The sequence below is a fragment of the Cervus elaphus genome, chromosome 20, assembly GCF_910594005.1.
Source record: "Cervus elaphus chromosome 20, mCerEla1.1, whole genome shotgun sequence".
Classification (NCBI taxonomy): domain Eukaryota; kingdom Metazoa; phylum Chordata; class Mammalia; order Artiodactyla; family Cervidae; genus Cervus; species Cervus elaphus.
Genome location: NC_057834.1, coordinates 37989485 through 38007219, shown reverse-complemented (window position 1 = coordinate 38007219; position 17735 = coordinate 37989485). Strand labels below are relative to the sequence as shown.

At 39.3% G+C, this 17735-nt stretch overlaps 1 protein-coding gene and 2 non-coding genes across 6 annotated transcripts; all 3 read right to left on the bottom strand.

Annotated features, from left to right (window-relative positions):
- Positions 1-123: 123 nt before the first annotated feature.
- KHDC4 (KH domain containing 4, pre-mRNA splicing factor) lies at positions 124-17132 on the bottom strand. Of its 4 annotated transcripts, none has more exons than XM_043876431.1 (14): positions 17002-17132; positions 16280-16496; positions 13328-13456; positions 12900-12979; positions 11385-11437; positions 10978-11141; positions 9501-9712; positions 8882-8942; positions 6931-6988; positions 6440-6693; positions 4564-4737; positions 3537-3649; positions 2301-2392; positions 124-1404 (listed from the first exon to the last, which is right to left on the bottom strand). In XM_043876431.1, the coding sequence occupies exons 1-14, from the start codon at positions 17037-17039 to the stop codon at positions 1205-1207; spliced, it is 1845 nt and encodes a 614-aa protein (XP_043732366.1). In that variant the 5' UTR covers positions 17040-17132; the 3' UTR covers positions 124-1204. The 4 variants fall into 4 exon arrangements, 3 of the variants coding, with proteins under 3 accessions (XP_043732366.1, XP_043732367.1, XP_043732368.1); XR_006335653.1 differs by having other exon boundaries at positions 1348-1404; positions 3537-3621; XM_043876432.1 differs by having other exon boundaries at positions 1262-2392; positions 3537-3621.
- Positions 5604-5737, bottom strand: LOC122678547. The gene has a single exon (XR_006336205.1). It is a non-coding gene; the product is annotated as a small nucleolar RNA SNORA42/SNORA80 family (small nucleolar RNA).
- Positions 10049-10183, bottom strand: LOC122678551. The gene has a single exon (XR_006336208.1).
- Positions 17133-17735: the final 603 nt, after the last annotated feature.

Below are 17735 nucleotides of genomic sequence, written 5' to 3'. Positions count from 1 at the left end.
GGCTACAGCCCACAGGGTTGCAGAGTCAGACACCACTGAGCGACTAAAACACACGAGTAAAAAAGGTTATGAATTTTCACATACGGATGGGTTGTAGAATAAAGAACAAAGAAACCACAAGCAGAATATTTATACATTTATTTATAATGAAATTATGATCTAAATATTTACAACATATAGGAAACCAGAGGATACGTTTATACAAAGCCAGTCTGCAAAGTATTCAAATGTGCAAAAATGACAGTTCAGTATCTCAAACTACTCCTGGTTCAGCAGACTAGCTCCTTCACTTTCACACATCAATATTTGATACAAAAAAGTTCTTTTGGCAAAACCTGTAATGCCAAGAAAAAGGACAAGTTGCAATTTCAGTCACTAAGTCCACCATTCTATTCCAAGCAGTCAAATCTCTCTATTTTTAGCTGCAACCAGTTCTCAGAGAGACAGACCATTGGATGTCATTTCTGTGATGAGTTCTGACCAGCTTTTGATCAAGTAATTTTCTCAGACCCAGTTGAAGACAAGGAGCTTAGACGGGCAGTAAAAACAGCAATGGCTATCTGAGACAAGAGTGCCTGAAAGGTACCAGCTTTGGATCATCCCAATGGAAAAAATCCTTCAATATCCCAGGATTCAGCTATATCCAACAGTTCTGCATTAGTAAAACTGCATTTTCCAAAACAAAGAATCCAAAAAATGAAATAGGGATGAGGAGGTTTTTAGATTTAAGTACTGAAAGGAAAGGATGGTCTTAAAATCATTTCCCCACTAATAAATAGTAAGGCTTTGTTTGGAACCAGTTATTATCAAAATTGACCAAACAGTAGTAAAATACAAATAAAACTTGCTTTATGTCAGAATAGGGGCTATTCATTTGGAAAAGACTGGACCAGGTCAAGGGTATATTGAAATGACCCTGTTGAACAAGCACATTTCACCAACTGTTAAAAAGCTTGAGACAAATTTGTAATTCTAAGTAAATTTTAACAGATTCTATGTCACTGCAGAAATAAGGATTTTCTTTAAAAAAGAATGGAAACCCTTTAAGAAAGGGCACACTCATCACTGACTTTTTTTCCCCCCATCACTGACTTCTGCAAAAGTCCAAGATGGTTCCCCGTACAGGCCCCAGAGTCTTATTAAATCAAACGCATGCATTATTGCTAGAGAGTCACCAAGGCTCAAATCTCTGCTCCACTGTTGCCTATGGAGCCATCCAGAATGGCATCTGTTGTTTAGCTCGTGGTTGTGATGAAGGATACTGATATCCCAAACTCCAGCCCTGTGGAAAACTACTTGCATTTTTATGACCTCCGTGTTCCTCCTCTTCGTCAGATGAATCTGCAGCGTAAGCCACCAAGCCAAACCCCTTCTCTGTAGTTTTCATTTTCTTGACTGGATAATCTAGAAGAGAGAAAAATAACCCCAACCCCATTCCCCACCAAGAAGAAAAAAAAAGATAATACCATAAATTCGTTAATTAAAAAAAAGATGTTAATTGTGGTTAGTTGGACACCATTTTGAGGTCACAGGGTCAATGGTCACCCAAAAACGTTGAAGATCACACGAAAAACAGCACCAGCATCAGCAAATGTGAATCCACCAGAACCATGTAAGAAAACAGAGAAAGAAAAAAGAAACACACACACAAAAAAAAAAAGGAAAAAAAAAAAGGAAAGTTAGCAAGTCAGTCTCTGGAGTCTAATATTTCACCTTTAAAAAGTTAAAAGAAGAAAAGAAAAAAATGTATTTTCTTCTGTTCATTTTTCTTCGTTCATTTTTATGACTATAGGCAAAGAACAAAAAACTTAATCCCATTTATGGACCTCTCCAAATTTAGAGTTCTGAGATACTAAGAAGCAACATTTTAAAAACGACACTGGTTGACCATTCCCAACCAATAAATAAGAGATATAAGGTGAGAGGTAGCTCAGCTCCCAACACAAAAATCTTTTTAGTCTGCATCAGGTTACCTCCAGGTAGTCAAACAACAAAGGCAACAAAATTTTGAAATGACCTACCAATCATTACTTTTTCCTAAATGTCACTGATGCTATGTATAAAATGTAAGTCGACTGACTCTTTTCTAGACACACGTCGGTTGAAAATAAAAGGCTGTGTAACTATATGATGTCCTTATAAACAAACAAACAAAAAAAAGTATTCTCATTAGCCAACAGATTATAGAGGTTGGATTAAACACCTGAATAAGTCAACCTGAATGAATATCAGATTAGAAAACTAATAGCTTAAGACCAGTCTTAGCCATTCCCTTGCTCCCCCAGCTACACCTTACTCACCATGACTCCCTGTTAAAGTCCCAGACCCATTCCTTTCGTCAGACTCTGTTTTTATTCCAGTCACTGGAAAGGCTGGTGGAGGCATCAACTGCCTGTTAAAAGTTAAAAATAATTTTTCAGACACATTCAACCTTTCCAGTAGATAACAAATTGAATAACAATACAATCTGCAAATAAAAGTTCATTTTAACCATTAATTTCAACCCTTTCTACCTGACACCCTATTCTTCAAGCTATTATCAAGTTCTAAGATTAGGAAATTTCCTGGCAGTCCAGTGGCTAGGACCCAACACTTTCACTGCAGTGCCCCGGGTTCAACCCCTGGTCAGGGAACTAAGATCTCACAAGCCACGCAGTGTGGCCAAAAACAAAAGTTGTAAGATTATAAAGATATAACAGAATGAGTAAATAAACAGAAATTAAAGTTGTAATAGGGAACTATATTTAACATTACGGAATAATTTCAAAGGGAAAAGAAACTGAAAAAAAAAATAGATATGTATGTACAGCAAGTGAATCACTTTGTTGTACACTTAGAACTAATGCAACATTATAAACTATACTTCAAGATAAAAGAAAAAAACTTGTCCCAACTGTCCTGTTTGAATATGCCTTTGTATACTTTCAACTACTGTAAAACATGGTATATCCACTAATGGGATTTGCCAATCACAGCACATATTTCTAGGCAGTTTATATGAAATGATGCATCAAGAATTAAAGTATGAAAAAAAAAAAGAACTAAAGTATGATATTCTTATGGAAAAGAAAACCAGAATGAATGAATATGAAAGAATGAACTGTTGTGATGAAAACCAGCTCCATCTCGTGAAGGCTGACGTAACACAGGAGAGAATCCAAGCCCTGGGTGGCAGGCTGGACTCTCATTCAAGTACCTCCATCCATGATACTCTATGATTCTACGTAGCAAAAATGGTTTCATTGTGTAATACTTCTCTTACTGTCTATCCTCAGGAAAATGGCTAAGACACAGACAAAAAAAAGGAAAGGAAGATACCTGAATAATCAAGTACTGAACTATTCAAGGCTGAGTATAAGTGATTCTAAGACTGTGTAAGGGATATCATCGTATTTTCCATTACTGCACCCATTACAATGAACAGATTATTTGATCCAAATGATTTCATTTGTTTAACATGGGTGCTCATAGCAACACTCATTATTCACATTAAGCCATCTGAACAGACACATATAATCATGTTCCAACTAACTTACCTGTCCCTCTCGCGCTCTTTGCCTGAGGAACTTGCCGGCTTCGATCCTGCACCTTCAATCTCATTCTGACTGGAGAAGCCTGTACCTAAATTAGTCATATGAATGGGTCCATGCTATGAGCAGAAAAATACAGTGGCATTAGCAAATCTACAACTGCTGTAGTGACTTTAGCTCCTTAACGTAACTGTCAAGTGCCTCATCTTTCTGATAAACTGCAGAGCGCTGTACTACACAGCTCTCTGGGATTTGGAGTTAACTATACTCAGAGCACAGACTATTACTTTTCTCTGTAGGACTTGGCCAGAGATTTTGTGCTTCATTATGCTATGTCTTTATGTTTTCAATTATTTATGACTTAACTGGTTTGTATAAATCTAGTTATAAACTACAAAAATGCTCCAAAGAATATTTGGTTCAAAGAATGCTTCAGAGGATTCTGGCAAAGTACTTCTCTGGGTAAAACAAGACTGTACCAAAACTATGTATTTTAATAATCTAGAAAGACTCATCAGTGAATGAGTTTATAATCACATCCATGCACAGAATCACTGCATTTCTGGCTATCGTTTTTTCAGGGGTGTAGGAATTGGGGAATGACACCACCCTCTTGTTTAGCAAGGAGAAAAAGAACAGTGCCAAGGTTTTAAATACAAACCATATATTGGTACAGTAACAGTTCTTCCCTACTCATTTCACTACAAGCTGTAAGAGGCTTTCAAGAGTCTGCTGTATAAAGAGGAAGTGCAGAATTCTACAGAACTTCCAGATGCTAGTCATAGGCGACTTCTCTCTAGGTGGAGAGCTTTGTATTCTCTTATCACACTGACCCAAAGACAAAACCCACTCAAAGGGAATCACCCTGGGCTTAACTTAATCCCTAAGGATAAATATCTCATTTAAATGGATTCCAGAATGCAGAAATCCTAGTATTGGGAGGACAGTTGACACAGATGTGAACTTATCTTTCTTTAAAGGGAGAATACAGTAAGATAAGATGAGAAAAGTAAGATAGGATATTTTATTTAACCTGGTATCCAAGAAGTCCAGATTCTCGTTCATCTGGCAGCTCCTCTGTGAATCGCCTCTTCTGTGCCTGGGGCTGACTTGGGAGTGGGGGCTGGGGCTGGGGTGGGGGCTGGGGGCCAGCAGGCAAGGCAGTTTTGACAGGAGCAGCAGGAATAAAAGGCCCACTCATCGGACTCTGGGACCAAAACAAACCAAGGAGGAAAAAGTGTGAGAATGCCCAACTAACAAATAACTAAAGGATGTTTACAATATACTTTAGTGATCAATATGATGCATATCAATCTTTCATCTTCTGGTCCTAAGTTTCCTTCAAGCATAATTTGGTAACAGCATCACCTAGTCTTCCTACCTTCATGGCAGCGAACATCAAACTGAAAAACTCTACAATGCTTTGAACTCTCAGGAAAAACCTGCTGCACATTTTTGCCATTAGGAGCAAACATGATCATGAACAAACAATAGACACTCCAGTCACTTACTTAGTTCAGAAGTTCTCAAGCAAGAACATTCTCTTATTTAAAGCCCTTTAATCAATGTAATTAGCTCTTTCTGGATCATAAATGCTGCTAAGGCTTGTGTGGCAAATGCAACTTCATCTATCACTTCCATGGGTAAACTATGTCAAGAACAAGTACAATAGTTTTAAGAGGTTGTTCCGAAAAGGAAAAGATAGATATATTAGAGAAAACAAGCACTTCTAAAAGGAAAACTTTCATTAGTAACAGCTAATATTTATTGACTGCTTACTTAATCCTTGCAACTCTGGGATATAATGATTATGCCATTTTATATACAAGGAAAACTAAAGCCTGGATAGATTAAGTTCTCAGCCAAGATCACACAGCTCAACAATGGGGAAGCATCAAGGACTCTGCCAGTCTCTCTAAACCCATACCCTTAACCATTCTGCTATATTGCTTCCCAGTTACAAGAGAATGTGGCTCAAAGCTGTAGAATGATAGCTCTGCCTAAATATAAGGTAAAATAATTACGACTAGGGGACCACAAACAGAATTGAGTTCATAAGCCTATTTTCGGTTTCACTGTACAACCGCTTTCAGTGCTCACAGCCCACAGGTAGAGAGACTGGGCAATGGTTCGAGGCTGTTTTCTCTGGCATGGGTACACTATGAGAGGCCCACCAAGGAGGACCTGCCATAAATCCATTACCATGCTTTCATTAGTCTTTCCCCTGCCTGTAAGAAGAAGGGTACATAACCTAAATGAGCTGGCTACTTATTCTTTTCCTAAAATTCTAGCTTCTTTCCTAGCTTGAGAAACATATACCAGCATTTATAATCCTTTCATTTAGGAAGCTCACATACCTCTTGGCCTAGAACACCTGTATATGATATATTTCTTCTGAGGTTAGCAAATCAGTTCCAATCATTTAAATGAGTGTGGTATGCCAGCCCTAATCCACGAGAACTTTAACACTGCAAAGCCCAGGACAGGTAAACTATGATTCAGGCCTGCTATCTGTTTTTGTAAATCAAGTTTTATTAGAACATGGTCACACTCATCCATTTCCTAGTGTAGCGATGGATTTTCCGCTACAGCAAGAGGGCAGTAGTTATGGCAGAAACTATATGGCCCCCAAAGCCTAAAATACATATCTTCCAGCCCTTCGTGAAAAGCTCGACAACTTGTGCTCTAAAGCAGTATTTGGTGGCAAAAGTTATAAAACTGTAAACTTTAGGATAAATATACACATGTATACACTATTCCAAAGTATTCAGGTAGTTCAACGGTGGGAACACAGGAAGAAACACCTCGAATTCTAATTGCTTCCGAACAATACCCCTGCCTTCCCACCCCCTCCCTACCCCGATTTTTCCTGGTTCACCAGTCTCAGATTCCACATCCTGGCATCCTACCTGTCCAGTGCTAGCTGGAGGCTGCACTTGTGTTATCGGGTATTGTGTTGGCACAGGTGGAACTCCAGTGGGCAGTGCTGGCAAGACTCCAGGTGCCAGAGAGACAGCTGGTGGCACCATACTTGGCACTCCGTAAGGAGGCTGGACTGGCTGCTGAGGGGGGGGAACAACAGGGTAACCAGACTGATAGCCATTGGATGGATAGTATGGTGGCTGAGGAGGGACACTACTTATACCAGAGGGTTGTGTATAGCCTGAGGGGGAAGAAAAAAAGTGTTTAATCAGCTGCAGCAGAACGAGACATTTTAGCCGAATATTAAACTTAATCTCTAGGGAAGAAAACTACTGAGGCACAAATGGCTTTCCAAATTACCCTACATTAAAGGGAATATCATTAGTGCCCTGGCACAGTTACTTTAACTTCGCATATCTTACTTTATTCATTAATATCACTACCAAAATACTTTTTAAACACTTCAAGACATACACACCTGGTAAGGGTACAGCAGTATTGATCTGATTCACAAATCTAGAGTACTCAGCATGAACCTGCAAAGTGAAGGGGAGACAAATCAATATGGAGCAGTCTCAATTCACTTAGTATATATAAGGATATATAATTCTAGGATCAAAGCAAATTAGAAGCCAAAACATCTCCATCAGTGTTTCAATCAAATTTATTAGATTTGTTTAATCTAAATTCTGGGGCCTCCCAGGTAGCCTAGTGGTAAAGAATCTGCCTGCCAACGCAGAAAACATGGATTAGATTCCCTGGGTCAGCAAGATCCCCTGCAGGAGGAGATGGTAACCTACTCCAGTATTTTTGCTGGGAGAATCCCACGGACAGAGGAGTCTGGTGGGCTGCAGTCCATGGGATCACCAAAGGTCAGACACAACTGAGCACACACAAACAATTTTAATAAGGCACACCAATAAATTACTAACCCAGGTTTTGGGAACAAGAGACATGGACAACAGGAGCACCCTAAGAGAAATGAAAGTCACTCAGTCATGTCTGACTCTGCAAGCCCATGGACTATGGGAATTCTCCAGGCCAGGATACTGGAGTGGGTAGCCTTTCCCTTCTCCAGGGGATCTTCCCCAACCCAGGGATGGAACCAGGGTCTCCCACATTGCAGGCAGATTTTTTTATCAGCTGAGCCACAAGGGAAGCAATTTGAGGGGAGCATCCTAACCCCCCCAAATTGACCCAATTCTAGGGTAGAAAATCATTCACAGAGCCACAGAAATTAAGCAGTTAAGATATTTCTAAGTTTTCTGTTTAACTGTAGAGAAACCATTCATTTACTGGGTAATTTGCTCTCAAGAGTTCATGGTTTAATGAAGGTTTATTACCTCTTCGATATAGTTCTTCATCATAAGGATCTTACTAAGTCTAACTTTAAGATGAGGAACTGGTCAAGAAGTTATATGATACAAAGGTTGGTAAATCAGGTTACCTTACAAAAGCAAAGAGAACAACAGCTTCATCCTGAGATGCCTGATACCAAATTCCTTAAATTACCAAATAACTCAAGATTGAACATATTCAACCCCTCGAACCTTATTTCGTTTAGGTGCTATAAAAAATCCTATGGTTTAACTTCTGGTTATTTGATTATAGAATAAACAGAATGGATAGTCAAAGAAGCCCAAAGGATACCCCAAAGGATAACTAGTTTTCAACTATGATAACTCAACCCATACTTCATCTAAAGCTAATATCAAATTTGGAATTCAGATCATAAACAACCTGACCAGGATTAACAGCAGTATTTAAATAAGTGACAACCCTGAGACTGTATGATACTATACAGTGGAATGTCATACTGAAACAGCTCTTGAAGAAGAGATGCAAGTCAACAGTGACCCTGGCTGGGGGAGTCTGACTTCCTTACAGAGAGGATCAGTTGCTGGAATAATGCAGTAGTTTGAAGTGTCGTTCCCACCCCCTACCAAATTTATGACTGCCAAAAACACTGGAATATGACCTTGTTTGGAAACAATGTCTTTACAGATGGAGATCATTAAGTTGCAGTCATGCTGGATAAGAGTGGACCGTAAAATCAATCTCCTCCTCCTTATGAGAGGAGATATGAGAGACACAGGAAAGGCCAGGTGAAGATGGAGGCAGAGTTAAGCTGACCCAAGGCAAAGAATGCCAAGGACTGCAGGTTAATTATTAACAAGCTAGTTGAGAGGAATGGAATGGATTCTCCCTTGGAGCCTTCAGAAGGAACCAAGCTTGCCCACACCTTGATTTTGGACTTCTGGCTTCCTGAACTGTGAGAGAATAAAGGTCTGCCATTTTAAGTCATCTGGTTTGTGGGAATTTGATAGGGGAGGCCTAGGAAACTCATACAGGTAGAAAAATAACTAAGACACAGTCCAAGATGGCAGTAGATCTTCTAAATGAGTTTCAGACAGATAAATGTAACTTACTGTTTGCAAGAGATTCTCACAGAGCTTCTTGGCAGCAGCTAGGCCTTCTGGTTTGGGATGACTGTAAAGACGTAAGAACCAATAAATTTGAAGCAAAGAAAAAGAAAAGATACAGAATTCTGCTTCCACTTTGTATGCTGTTTTATAAATGCAGTATAGTCAATGTAGCACAAATCTAAGTTTCTGAATATCACAAAACAGAAACACAAAAATAGTCCTTAAGCCCTTCAAGGTATAACTAATATCATTGCCACAAATGTTATGGTCTCCTTTGAGTAATGGTATTTCTTGATATAAACAAAATCTACTTAAAGATCACTAAAATTATTTTAAAATGTATTAATATTGTCATAGGTTTAAATCAAAGTTATTTTCAGCTTATTGCAGCTCATTTTATGATCACAGACTCTTATAAAACCCAAAGATGTAAATACTAAAAAATCCAATCACACCTCTACTTCAGTTTTTATTAATTACAAAGTGATTACTGCTATTATTTACTTAAGTTCCTAATGCTATTACGTATTAAGCTCATATTCTCTTGCTCCTCTTGAGTCATTTCTGCCTGTACTGATCAGCTGACAAGTATCTAAATGTCCTTGGCCCTATCCATCCATACCTGATGTAAATGTACATAGGTTCAAAAGCTTCTCGGCCAGATGCTGGCTCAATGCAGCCTGAGCCTTTCCCTCGTAGGAAGACTTTGGCACCTGTTTCAATCTGAATGTGCTGCAAATAGGTGCAGCCTGGACCTTCCACTTTCTCTTTGACATTAAAAGTGGGCACAGCATGTTCAAGACCCACGAATAATTTATCTTGAACATAATGCATCTGCAGAAGAACAGAATACCTCTAATTAAAACAGAATACACAAATAAATCCTTAAAATGAAAATTATTAGGCAAAATACTTTAATCCTCCAGATACTTTCAATCACTTCCAGAATAAAGACCCTCCCTCCTTAATTCCTACCATGAACCTAAAAAATAAACCCTATCAAGTTGCTTAAACACAAACTACATATTCCATGTACATACCTACAACCTTAACATCTTACTCTGTTCAGTAAAATCTATTTAAGAAGTGAAAACCCAAGATTCAATACTGAGTAGGTATATCCACTTACTGTACAAGAAATAGCAGACAGTTTCCTGTGAAACTGGAGCAGAATGTCGGGCAGTACAGTCAACCCTGTGATGTTCTCTAACACACGGAGGGCTGCTCTCTCCAACCCTTTTTTTCTAGGAGGATTGTATCAGCAGAGTCTTGCTTCATCAGACTCAGCCTTCTTAGTCCTCCAGTTAAGTTTACTAAGGTAAACCAAACCACTAACTTCAAATTGCACAATATGTGTACTGTTTGATCTGTCAGTCCCTTTTCTACATCAACCACAAACTGGCACTTGCCATGGGTGCTTACCATCTTCCTCTACAAGGATTAAATCATGTGCTGCTGCCACTGCTGGCCTTCAATACCCTCTGAAAGGAGTTCAGGGTGGAAAATAGAAATGAGGCACTCTTGCACTCCCAGAAAACTGGCAGGACAGGTCTTCAGATAGCTAGCTATTCTCAAGAGCTGATTCTATGACTCTAATTTTTACATCTTCTTGTACCAGAAAAGCACTAAAATCCTTCACGGTGATGACTATTTCTCGTGACTAGCAGAAGCTTTATGAGACCAGAAGAACTTTCTAAAAAATAAACATGCTTAATTACATGTACTCCCAGTTTACCAAAATCACATATATACTGTCCTCCCCCTCTATCTCTCTGGAACAGTCTCTGAGAATTATTTGAGGTACTATCTCCCGGGCTACAGTTTTCATTCTGGTCCAAATAAAACTTAACTCTCAACTCTCATGTTATGCATTTTCTTTTAAGTTGACATCTAGAATGTATCAATATAAAGAGATGTGTGTTCAGATGTTCACTACCTCTCAGTAACCTAAATGGTCCGTTAATAGGATTATCAAAGGGGGTAACTTTTAGGTTGCAACTTCAGGGTTTAATTTTTTTCTTCATACTCCCTATAGTATTTGGTATATATCATTTTTACAGAAATGACAACACTGTTAATGATATCTCCATAAAACATACCCCTGACTGGAAGGGAGGCTTCTGGCTAACAGCTGGAGACAGCTGTGCAATGGGTGCTGGCTGGTGATAGACAGTGACTGTTGCACCGTTAAAAGTTGGACTTGTCCCTGTTGCAGCTTTGACTACCCCGTTGGTAATAATTTCTTTGATTCGGTTTACAGCTCCTAGGGAAAAACACAGACAGTAAGGTACTACACAAAAGAAATGAACAAACAGATAAACAACAATGATAAACACAGGCCAATCCTCAGTTACTTGTGTTTTTAATCCATTTTATAGATTACCCAAATATATTCATGAGTAGTTCATAAAGAAGAGTGAGAACAGCCATCAGGAACAGTTTGCCAACTTATTATGTATAATATTTTTTCAAAAAGAGCAGTGTGTGAGTCAAAACAATTACTTACTGTCCACTAATTCCCGTGTCTGGCCCTGAACATGAAGATACAATGGACGATCCCTATAAAGAGAAATATTACAATGATAATAGCAAGCTGGTCACAACCAAAGGGTCAAATGGGTCAGCAAACCTAATCTGTATCACTCATATGTTTCCAAATAAGTAAAGGAAACCATATACATGAAAATGGCTGCTGCTAGTAAAATTTCTAAGAACATGGTTTTACAGCTGGCGAATGAATACACTTTGCTGGCTGCTTATAGTAAATGGGTCCACACAGGAATCAAATACGCTCTTATAGGCTCATGAACATTAATCTCTAGTCTTCTGGATAACCCAGTGTTTGAGAACAGAATTTCTTTCTGTTGGCTGTCGAGTAAGTTATGGGCAAATGGGCTCTTGGCTATCCAACCTAATGTGACAAGAGTGGTGGCATATATATATGTGTATATACATATATATACACACACGTATATTTCTTTAAAGGTCCATACCCAACTGAGAAGACTCTTTAGACTCTAAACATAACATGGGGCTTCCTTGGTGGTTCAGTGGTTAAGAATATGCCTGCCAATACAGAGGACATGGGTTTGATCCCTGGCCTGGAAAGATTCCACACACTGCAGAGCAACTAAGCAACTAACCAACCAAGTGGGCAGCAACTACTGAAGCCCACACACCTAGAGCCCATATTCTGCAAGATGAGAAGCCATCACAATGAGAAGCCCATGCACCACAACAAAGAGCAGCTCCTGCTTGCTGCAACTAAAGTCCAATGAAGACCCAATACAGCCAAAAATAAAACAAAACCATAAACTCACTTAAACTGTGATTATAATAATAAAGTGATCAACAATCATACTAATAAAAAGCTGTAGGCAAAATATAACTGTGTTTAAAGAAAAAAATGTTTAAAATAGCAACCAGCACATATACAAGGTTAAAATACAGTCTTAGCTTGGGGTAGAGAGCAAATTTTGCCTCCTAATTATATTTAGTTTAAACCAATATGAAAAATGTTGCACTGCCTGAATACCTGCCCTAAAAAACTGGATAATGGAAGTAATGAAACTAAACTGAGATGAAACCTTTATATGGACAACCTACAACCTATAATCATCACAGTGGTAATGAAGAATCTGATAAAAGGATTTTTCTAAAAGGGAGATTATGACAAAGTAGGAACCCACTTGTGGGGGGAAATATTTCCGTAGAAAAAAATTTAGATATACATTAAATATTAACAACTACTGTCTTCTGTCACAGTTGACTCTAACTTATTTCCTCCAGTACAAGCATTAATTGTGAAGTAAAAAAACAAACAGCAAAAGGAAAGAAACAGCTGCCAATACTTCTTACATCTGAGATGTCTCAAATTCTGCTATAAAGTGACTGCATGCACACACGCTTGTGTACAGCTACTAACCAAACATGTACACATATTCCCTACAAATGACAAATATGAAGCTCATGTGAGTCCTACGTCCAACTCTTCCCCAAAGTATAGGACATGCATACATACCCTGGTCCTACTTTGGCCTTCTCCTCAGTTGTCATGAACCTCCCTCGAGTTGACACTGCAGCCCCACTAAGCCGGCTGATCTAAAAAGCAAACAATGCATTAGACAATTTGGCAATTCGTTGAGTTCAATGACAGGCAGCAGGATAGATTTTCCCCATTTATTCAGTCCATCAATATGCAGGAGTGAGTTCTCTCCTATTATCTGAAATTTTAATTTTATTGCTTCTTACCCAAACTAACTCAAGGAATTCACCCCATCTGTTTCTTTACCTTCATGAGTAAGTTCTTTCACAGTTAAACCCAATCCTGACTTTGCAGACCCAAAACCACTAATAAAAAATCTGACTCCTGTTTGTGTTTAAAGGCCTTGTTTTCCTGACACTACATCCACCCACCACCTTCCCCACAGAGGCCCAACATCTCCGTACCTCATCTTGAGTCTGTCCTCGGGTCAGCAAGTTCCTACATGTGAGAGGCACATCATTGATCTCTACTTCAGCCACCACCAGGTCATCCTTGCTTTTATTGCTAGTTAGGCCTTTGCCAGGGGCCTGAAGCTGTAACAGGAGAAATTACATTAAAAAGTTCATATGATGAAATAATCACTTTGCTGTTCAGTTTATTTAATTTTTTTTTTTTTTTTTGCTGTTCAATTTAAAACGATACCTTCCCAAGTGCCACTAACTCCTTACCAATCCCCTCTACCTAGCAAACACACCTGGAAATATTCCTTGGTCATTAGTCATAAACAAAATAAAAAGCAAACAAAACCTCCATAAAATGACACCAAGTACAGTCAATTTACTTGAAGGCCATCATTAGATATCTTTGTAACCTTGGCCCTGTGTGCATTTTTATGACCATATGATTACAGAAATGCTATGGACTAAAAGCTGCAATCTCCAAAAGGAAAATTAAAGGCCAAGTTATGATGCTTTACTGCTCAATTAAGATAGCTATAGGTGTAGTAAAATATAAGGTAGGGTAGAGTCCATGCACAACCGGAGCCCTCACACATCTCATCTGTGTAATAGAAAGCTGCCTGTGTGCCAAAACTAGGGTTGCAATGTGACCTACACAACATAAAAAAATTCTATTCCTACAGAAACCTCAGAAATCCTTATATTGTATCCAGTTCACATCCCATAACTCTCTATTAAGGAAGAACAAAGAGAATGAATGAAAAGACAAGCAAGATTCTAAAACCTGACTGTTTTCTCTCAATTTAAACTATGGGCAAATCCACAAGACTGTAAAATCAACTATACTTTAATAAAAAATAAAATGGAAAAAAATGCTGTACAGCAGAAATTAGCATAACTTTGTAAATCAACTATAATTTTTAAAAAAGTTAATAAAATAGAAAAAATTAAAAAATAAACTACAGGGAATTCCCTGGTGGTCTCGTGGTTAGGATGCAAAGCTTTCACTGCTGGGGGCCTGGGTTTAATCCCAGGTTGGGGAATTAAGATCCCACAAGTTGTGTGTCATGGCCCCCTAAAATAATTAAAATAAATTACAGGTAACTCCAGATAGCTGAATTTGAGTGTTATCTCAAAAACTTTAACCTCAAGATAGCCTTCCCCAACCCTTAGTTGCCGTGGACAGCACAAGGAAGGTAAAATACAGATTATTTATTTGCACATTAGGTATTTTTAAAATGTGGAAGTAAACGAAACTCAACAATATCTCTTTTCCTTTACTGACTTTCAGAATGCATTTACACACCTTATCTCACTGAATCCTTATACCTTTAAAGGTACGTATCAAGTGTTGTCCAACAGAACTTTGTTATCCACTTGCCAGTCCAATATGGGGGCCGCCATACACACATCGACTGAGCACTTGAAATGGGCAACATGACTGAGGAACTAAGTCTTAAAATTTACAACCAGTAACTGGGGGTTCTAGGTTTCATACGTAGGCATTCTGATTCTAAATCCAGTACTCATGCACCATGCTGCCTTCTGCTGGGTTCAATTACCATTTTAGAGATTACTTTTTTAGAGGAAAAAATGAGTCTAAATGAGTAACATCAATATCAACAATTTTAACATTCAAGCATCCATCTCTATCAATGTACTTTTAGTATTTTCTTCTAGATTTTAGAAAGAAATAATTGACTCACACGGATCTTTTCAACCAAAAAAATACAATGAATAACAAACTTCCAATTTGCTGAAAGTTTTCGCCAAATCCACAGAACTCAAGCATTAAAACATCCACACAGTTTCTGGCCTACTGATAAATGATGTTATCTTACTGACAAAGTGGAAGGCTGAGGAATTGCATTTTCTTTCTTCCCCCAGCCCACCCAGCTTTATTGAAGTACAACTGACAAAACTGTAAACATTTAAGGTGTACAATGTTACATTTTGATATAGACACATACACACAGTATGAAATAATTACCGCACACTAATTAACATATCCATCACCTCACACGCATTGCGTTTTCAAGCAGAACTCTTCACAGCTACCAAGGAAGGCAATTTTAATTAAACCAAAATAATTGTTTTTCACATGAAAACTACAACAGGGGAAAAAAAAGAAAACTACAACGGAATAGGCTGTCTTGGAACAAACTGAATTCTCCAACTCCAGAGGCTTTCAAACAAAAGCTAAACACCCAGAGTCTGAGGTGACACTGAAGTAAGGCATCTGTGTCTACCATGTACAGATCTAAGACAAGTTAACTTTCCATTCATGAACCTAATTTTCCATATTATAAACTGGTGACAATAATCCACTCCATACTTGTCGCAAGGTTGTTTTTTCCCCCTGAGGGCAAAGCATGCATTCTAGCAACATAAACAGAACTGTACTCCTTATTCTATAGGAAAATTCTTGCATTCTGCAGCAAGATAAACGCTTCAAAGTTCAGACCCATTTCAGTTGTAAGCTTCTCGTTATAACAAAGATTTTATAAAATGACCAAATAATTTCCTAATTTGTATGAAAACAGCAAAACAACTCACATATCAATTAATCATTTTAGTTCATGTTTAACTGCACTTCAGTTAGACAGTCATTAGATATCTGAATCTACAGCTTTTTAACTCGACACGACAATTTAAACCACACGATTTATCTGAATTTCTCTTTTGACTTCAGGGAAAACGTACATGCTATCAAAAAACATATTACACCACTGCTTTAGATAATTATATACATAGAACTAAAACCGAACTAAGTGAATTCCAATCAAACTGCCTCCTAAAAACAAATCACAAGATATCATCAAATACATTTCAAATGTAAGTATCTTTAATTACTGTATCCGTTTTCTCTTTCATTCATCCAAGTTATGGGAGATTACAAGATTACAAAACAACCCCCATTGATACTGCAATTAGCAGAGTCCCCTCAACTTCAAATACCTTCTCAGCAGCATTCTGAGTTGGTTTCAGCTTTCCTTTGGCCATGAGCATGGCATTGATCTTGGCAGCCACAGCAGCAGCAGCATCCAAGGCTCCAGAGGGTGCAGCTGTGGAGCCCCCCGGGCTTCCCCCACTGCTGGTAACCTCCCCCCCTGGGGTCGCCGGTGGCAAAAACAGAAGGGGGGCTGGAGCTGGTTGGTCCCATTTGCTGCGGCGCCTACGGAAGTAAAAGAAAAAATATTAGGCCCCATCAAAGCTTTCAGTTATATTTTTCTCCCCTTACGACGCCTTAACACGCTATTTTCCCGCTATCACGTTCCCTTTACAATTTCGACTCTCCTATCAGAAATGGAATTACCATCTCTCCTTCGAGAGAACTACTGCAACATTTCCCCCAATACTTCTCCCAACCTCGTTCCAGAATCTACTTCCTTTCTCCTCCGTCATCCCTATTAAGATTCCACTCTGTCCCATACGTCCTCGTTTCCGCCTCCCCCTTATTTCGGCCTTCCTGAAGTCCCTGCTTTTCTCCTCTTTCTGATCCCCGCTGGCCTTTTCCAGGGACTCCAGGCCTGCTCACCACCATTCTCCCCAAAAGTCTGGCCCTCCAATATGTCCACTTCCCACCTCAGGGCCCTTCCACCCATACGCTGCTTCCCATGATCCCTCTGCCTCTCCTGCTCCCCACGCTCCCTGAGATGCCCTCTCCCGCGAAGCTTTACCCGCCGGCTCCAGGATGTGTCGCGCTCCCCGCGGACATGGCGACCGGGTCTGATCAACCACCCGCCAACTACTCCACTACCACCTTCCCGTCACTTCCGCCCCCAACGCCCTTACGCAGAGCCTCTTCCGGTCGTGAGGCAAAGCGGTTCCGGTGTAAACGTCTATTCCTATTGGACTCCGATTTCAAGGCATCTGGAGTTGTGGGAGCCTCTAGGGTGTGACCTTCCTGCTTGCGCCTTGCCCTTGAAAAAGATGGCTGCTAAAACTCATATTAAGGAAGAAATGTGGCAAGGAGAATTCATCTTTGCTGTGGGCAAGTTGGTAGCCTAGAAGACAATACGCATGAGTCTGGGAATTAAACAGGTTTTACCCCAAATTCACTTACATTCCTGTGGAGTCCCAGCCTCTGGCTTGGAAGAGTGCTTTCCCACGACTTTTACGAACTTCACGTTTCAGTTACATGTTTAGGGAAAAGGAAACGATTCCTCCTCTCAAAGGTCATTCCAAGAATTTTTTTTTTCTCCATTGCTGTACGCCTAGCCCCATTTTAAGAGCGAGGCATATAAAGACAAACCAGCCGCGGGTCCTCCCTCTCTGTTAGTTATAATGTGGCGGGGTAGGCACTCGGGCAATTACATAGAATAAGACTGTGTGATAAGCAAGGAGATACAGTGCTCAACTTGGTGGAGCTTACACGCAGGTATTTGAAAGAAACGGAAACTAAACGTCCGGG